The sequence below is a fragment of the Mustela lutreola genome, chromosome 3 (assembly GCF_030435805.1).
Source record: "Mustela lutreola isolate mMusLut2 chromosome 3, mMusLut2.pri, whole genome shotgun sequence".
NCBI classification, from domain to species: Eukaryota; Metazoa; Chordata; class Mammalia; order Carnivora; family Mustelidae; genus Mustela; species Mustela lutreola.
In genome coordinates this window covers 191,810,305-191,817,111 of record NC_081292.1, presented here as the reverse complement: position 1 = coordinate 191,817,111, position 6,807 = coordinate 191,810,305, and the positions used below count along the sequence as shown (strand labels likewise).

The following is a 6,807-nucleotide window of genomic DNA, read 5'->3' as shown; positions in this document are numbered from 1 at the left end:
TTAACAATTTGGGTACCCTTTTTGCTGTAATGCAGAGTTTCTCAGCCTTGTCAGTACTGACATTTTGGGAGATATTTCTGTCATGAGAAACTGTTCTGCAAATTGTAGGGTGTTTAGTAGCATCACTGACCTCTATCCCCTACATGCTCGTAATGTGTTCTGTGACGCACCAAAAATATGACACAACCAAAAATGTCTCTAGACATTGCCAGATGTCCCTTGGGGGATAAAACTGTCCCAGGCTTGGAACGACTACAATAATGTACAGTAAATAATTCTCTGGCTAAGGGAGGAAGAACAACAAAGAAATGAAAATAAGAACTGGTTGGAAAAGTGTTTCTGCTTTTGTGAGGCCCAAGGAATATGGAAAAGAATCTGTAATAATATTTTTGTACAAATAGGAGAACACATGATTAGTTACGTCACAATGATAGAATATCTTGACTTTGGGAAAGTATCTGTTGCTATCTGTTAAACTAAACTAAACAGATAGTACTCAACTACTATCTGTTTCCTTATTTATCAATATGGATAATAATAATGCCTATCTCACAGGGTTAATGGAAAGATTAGTTAATTTTATGTAAAGTACTTAGAAGACTAACTGAACTGTAATAAAGCACTTAATGCTTTATACTGATAGAGAGATATCTACTATATAGGTCTTAAACTATTACCACTATTTTCTTGCTTGAGTAGGATAATGTAACAGGTACTAGTTCTAAATAATTTAATCAAACTGAAGGCTTTAGATAATAATCACCACAGAGAGTGCTAGAAATCTTTGATAGAATAAGTAGAAAGTGAACTTTACTTGGTAATTTTACTGGTATGTACCTGTGCGTATGTTGTATAATTTAGATTTTGCTACTTCCAAAAAACATGAGGTTGTTCACAATACATATATGTACTATAAACAATGCTATTAAAATAGAAATAGGAGTGAACATTTCAGACATGTAGAAATAGAAATGATCTCTTTTTAGTAAAGTGTTAGGGTGGCCAGCCATTAATAATTTAGAAGTTTTAAGAGCAAACCCAGTTTTCACTTTGGCACTCATATGAAAGCTGATGGCGACGAATCTCAGATCCCCATTGTCAAGAGGAGAGAGAACTCTTGTGTTTTGTCTATGGGAATCATTCCCTGTTGGATCAGATCCTGGGAGACTATTTCCGGACTCAATGTCTCTGAAGGAAGGTTTCTGGCATCTTGATGATTATGCCTATAAGAAAAATAAAGGAACGGGCTTTATCCCAAATAAAGATATTTACACACGTGCGCACACACCCACCCACCCACCCACCCACCCCTATAAATGAATATTAGGTGTCTTTCTACGAAGCTTGCATCCAGTACTTAGAAAATGATACAAAGAAATTTCAACCCAGAGATTTAGAATCTCTGGGAAGTAGAATCTCCCTCCCTCTTTCCTTCGCTCTCAGTCTCTCTCTCTCTCTCTCACACAGGTGCGCACACACTATTCACAGTGGTTAGAAGAAAGGGAAGAGAATTTGGGAGGGTCGTGGAGACCATCGTAGAGACGGCTCCTCATACCGCAGGTGCAGCACCCGCCTGGCCTCCGAAGCCTTCAGCCGCACTAGCCGGTGCCTCCCGTGACGGGTGGTCAGCGCGCACCGGACAGCAGGGAGCTTTAGAGCACTCCTTGAGGACTTAGGCCACCCTTCGAGACAGGGGGTTGGAACCCGGTGCAGAACGCACGGAAGTAGAGACGGCGCGAGCTGGGGGCGACGGCAGCAGAGCTCGAGATCGGTGCCCTCGGGTCCCCTGGGCTGCGGGACTCAGTGACTCTGAGCGGGAGCCGGAGCTCCTCCCGCCCCTCCTGCAACCGGAGATCCGCAGGGTCCGCCTGCCCCCTCCTCCCACGCGGGCCTCGAGGGGCCGCTCTCCCCCGCCGACCCGACCAAGGCGCGGGCCTCACCGCGCAGGACCGAGATCCGACGCGCGCTCCGAGCCGCCCCAGCGGTGCCGCGCTCCCGGCCACAAGTTTGCCCCGCGCCGGCCAAGTTGAGAGCGGGGAGCCTCTCCGGGCTCCGGGACAGCGTTTGTGCTTCTCGCTCGGGCTGGTCCCGGCATGGCCAGGCCGGGAGCATCGCCCCACGTCTGGGGGTGGCTGATGCTCGGCGGCTGCCTTCTCGCCGGAGCCCAGGTAAGCGCAGGTGCCCCGTGACACCTGCTTCCCGGAGGCTCGCGACCCGGGGCGTTAGGGAGACGGAGACCGAGGCGTGCGGGGGCTCATGCGAACACATCCAGGGGCGCGCGCGCGCGCGCACACACACACACACACACACACACACACACACACGCACACACGCATCCCTCAGGGTCTGACAGGCATTTCGTGGAGCCACGAAGATAGATCTTAGGGGAGTGTCCTGGGTGGGCGTTTTGGCATCTGCAAAGTAAGGGGGTATTTAATTTACAACCGGTTCTGGATCAGGAGGCGAGACGGAGGTGCACGAACTTTTCTTGCCCTTAGACTCCTTGGTTCCCGTTTAATTAATCCGAATTATTTTTGTCTGCTGGTCATTTACTGTCACTTTTGAGAACTTAAACTTCTAGGACTGATAGTAACTACTGACTGAAAGGATAGCTGGCTCTCCCTGATAGTTGCATACCATTAAAGCGAAGAGACTTGACAGAGCAAAAATACAGGGTTAAGTAAAGCTCAGATTGTTAATGTTGAGTGTTAGTTATTTCATGCGGCTAATAGTGTTTAGAGATTTTTCTTTTAGCATAAGTCCTTTATAATATGCAAGTCACAATTCAACCTAACATTTTCTTGAGTTAAATAAAATGTGGGGTTTACACTCAACTTTTCAGATGAGCTAAATGGAGATACGTGTAGTGCAAGAACCCTGTGAATTTAAACTGTATCAAGGTTATTTCTGTTTTCTGCTCAGCAGAGGGCGCACCTTGACCATCAAATGGAGCCCCAGATTTTGTGGGTTTTTTTTTTTTTTTAAATTCTTTAACCATGAGAAAAATTAAAGCATTGATTTATGTACTAATACTATCTAAACTTAATACTGTGTTCTTGGCTTTCAGATGATCAGTTTAAATGTCAATTATCCTAAAAGCACAATTTAAAGAAATTTATTATTATTATTATTATTATTAACCACATAGCCACATGCGTTAAAGGAAAAAATGCCCTTCCCTGCTACATCCTGGGCTTTGTCTAGCATGACCAGGATGTTTAATGTATACTTGCTATGTTAAAAAAATCAAATAATATGTGTGTTATATGTTAACAAATAATATGAACAAGGGGTGTTAAAAGCAGGGTATGCTCAAACCTGAAAAATTCCACCAAGGTAACAGAAAGAATATGAGCAAATGGAAAAAAAAAAAAGAAACCCTAAGGATTTGGTGACAGTTATGGAACTCTGGTGATCTCTAATGTATGTCCTGCATTTCTGTCTCATTAAGATATTTGAATAATTTGCTTAAAAGCATTGCTTCCTTGTATAAGGGGCAAATGATTGTAATCATTTATTTTATTCAGTGTTTGAGATTACCTTTTTTTTTTAGGAGAATGGGGAGATACTGATTAGCACAACAACAAAATATCACTATGAGATTGTAGGTAGAACATTTCTTTTACTTTTAGCTTTCAATAAAACACTCAGGACATTGGACACTTTTTCTATAATTTTAAACCAAGGTTTCTCAACCTTGACATTATTGACGTTCTTTGTTGTGGGTACCGTCTTGTATACTGTAGGATATTTAGCAATATTCCTATCCTGTCCACTAGAGGCCAGTAGCGTCACCTCCCCCCACCCCGCCCCCAACTCCACCCCCCAAGTTGTTGCAACCAAAATATGTCTCTAGATGTTGCCAAATGTCTCTTGGGAGGCAAAATCAGCCCCAGTTGAGATACATTGCTTTAAATTGACTTCCGTTTATGTTTATAAATTAAGAATGTATGAAATGAAATGATAGCTTTTGGCCCTTTAAACAAAATGTGAAGTTTAAAGTGATTTACACTGACACGTTCACAACTTCTCTGATCGTCAGTCTGCTCATGTTCATTCCCAGCTAATATGTATATTAAATTTAGAAAATATATTGATAGAACATCAAAGCAGAAAGCTTATGAAGAACAAATGTTTATTATTTAATAAGCATTGGATCACATCACAAAATAGATAATACAGACTCGTACCTATCACTTGTTCTTAAAGATCCCTGTCGTTTTTGGTTGGTGAAGATGCACAGTTCAAAACTCAAGTATTTGTGTATCAAATATCATTACAGTGCCCAGCAATACATTTCTTGATGTCAGATTATCTTATGGAAATTGGGAGCATTGTATAAATATGTGTAGTATTTTGTTTGCTGTGTCAGTGGGTCCTTCTGGACACAGACTCTGAGATGGAATTAGTGGTACAGTAGGTTTACTGGGGAAGAATGCCTGTGAAAGAGAGAAAAGCGAGAAAGTAGAATTGGACAGGGAGAGCTTCAGACCAGGATGGGAATCCAGCAAAGCCTTGGCCAACTTCGTGGAGAGCTCAGGAGTAAAGGGTGCCCATCAGAGGAGTCCCATGTGGTGATAAAATTGCCAGGTCCTAGTACTCTGCCTGTGGTTTACTCATTAGCTCAGGATTCTTGATGTCACTGTGCACTTGGCTCCAAAGCTGAGACAGATATTTGAAAGTAACCACAGCTGGAGGCTGTCAGGCAACCACAATTCTTACAGACAAATAGTTGGTTGTTTCTTGAAGGACTATGTTAGTGGCGCACCTCTGTGTCTGCCTTCCTTACAAAATTACCAAGGGACCACACAGGTTTTGCTGGGCTCAAGAATGGGCTGACCCCACGTGATTCAGTCACCTTCTGCAGGCTCCAGAGCTGCAGATCAGTGTGGCTGCAACAGTGTATGTGCCCGGAAGTAAGCACAAATGCATTATAATGACTGGAGAAAATTCTCAGAAGAATATGACATATTCAGCGGAAGTGTGTAACTTCCATACAGTACTAGGTATGAGCGGGTACTCATGGGCAGATTTTGTTTTTCAGTAATCATCCATTTTTTGCCTGAGTGGAATATCAACATAACAACACAGCACATTCTGATGTGGGGAAAGGAGCAGTAGCTTGGGAACCCCAAAGCCACATTCCATTTCCTCCTCCAAAAACATGCGGCCTCCTTGGGCATGAAACTTGATAGCTCTGCTCTTATTTGGTTCAGTGAGAAAGATTAGCTCTACTGACCTTCCAGTATGAAAATTCAGAGTCTATTGGAGAATCAGAAGTCTTATATTTGTGGAGAAGGGTGATAATCAGTGATAATATTTATTTACCTACTAAGTACCAAATACTGTGCTAAGCACTTTATTGTTATCTCATTTAGTTCTCATAGTAACTTTATGAGATAGGCACCATAATTATTCATTTCATAAGGAAGAAAATGGGGCTTAGAGATGTTACGTAATTTTCTCAGGTCACACAACTAACAAGTAGAGTAGTCATGATCCACACCCTGGCTTCTACCCTGGGACCCACCCCTCGGATTGGTGTCCTTATTGTGGAGATCAGTTAGGCATTGCTTAGCTTAATTATGTCTATTCAGCCTTCTGTCCCAACAATATCCATCTCTGTGGATATATCTCAAGGAATTTCTTAGACAAGTTCATAATGGTTATTGCAAAAATTCTGTGTGTTGGGATCAACCCGGGTGCTCATCACGGGGTATACTAGGCAGCAGTAAAAAGCAGTAGATTCAATGTACACAAAATAGCGGGTATGAGATCTTTCAAACAGGATAAGCTATAGCATATAAACAATGAGATATATGACACAATCTCATTTACATACATTTAAATACATGCACATAAAGCAGCAACAAATATTGTGTGAAGATCTAGATTAAGAGGGATATGTATATAAGTTTCACATAAGTAGTTGCATATGGAGAGGTAGAGAAGTAGGAGTAGGATATAGAGAGAAAAGGGGAGATAGATGATAGATTGATTTAAAGAAATAAGTAAGTAAGCCTACAGCCGTATCTCAATTTCTGTGTCAGTTGGAGATCATGGTGATAGCAGATGGAACTAGCAACAAGCCATCATCGGTAGATTTAAGAATGAGGACATAATTAGGATATTCGTCCCATGAGATAGCCATGGTGTCTTCATCAGCTTCTCTAAGATGGTCAGCCGAAGGACTACTCTTAGCGAAATCAAACTGAAACTTGCTTGCTGATAACGTCTGCACCATGCCTCTTTCCATAAACACTACTGTAGTTAAAGAGGAATGGTTGGTTTGTTCTCCTTCCTTCCTGTTGACAGCCAGGACGGTTTTCATTGGTCTTCCAGGCATGGGGAAGCCTTGTCTTCTGTGGCTGCGCTAATTGCAGGTAGAACCCTCAGCGTCGGCAGCCCAGAAGCTGCAAGATAGAAGAGAGCTAAGCGTTGCCTCTTCCTGGCCACGCACAGAGAGGTTTCATTTCCTTGGAACTTCCTCAGTTCTTCGTGAACAAAAATAGAACATTTTCAACTAACAGTCACACATTCCACTTATTTTCCTGTTTTGAGCTTCTGTTGGATTTGTCATCCGCTAGAATCCATGTTTGTTCTTTCCCCTCTGCCTTCTCCCTGAGTTATTCTTTAAATCTTTTAATGGCAATGTGAGTTTAGACAGCCCAGTGTACCTTCTGAGCCTCCATTTCCTCCAATCTAAAGTGACAGTGATGAAGACACCATGACTATCTCATGGGATATGGGAATATTGAGTTGAAAAGTATGCAGGCTCTCAAAAGCCTTAAGGTGTTGGATAATAAA

At 42.4% G+C, this 6,807-nt stretch overlaps 1 protein-coding gene across 1 annotated transcript in view; it reads left to right on the top strand.

Annotated features, from left to right (window-relative positions):
• The first annotated feature begins 1,992 nt into the window (after window positions 1-1,992).
• Window positions 1,993-6,807, top strand: part of PTH2R (parathyroid hormone 2 receptor) — an 86,033-nt gene continuing 81,218 nt past the window's right edge. The window contains exon 1 of the mRNA XM_059168991.1: window positions 1,993-2,168. Within this exon, the coding sequence (XP_059024974.1) occupies window positions 2,094-2,168 (75 nt within the window). The 5' untranslated portion in view covers window positions 1,993-2,093. The remainder of the gene's footprint in view (window positions 2,169-6,807) is intronic.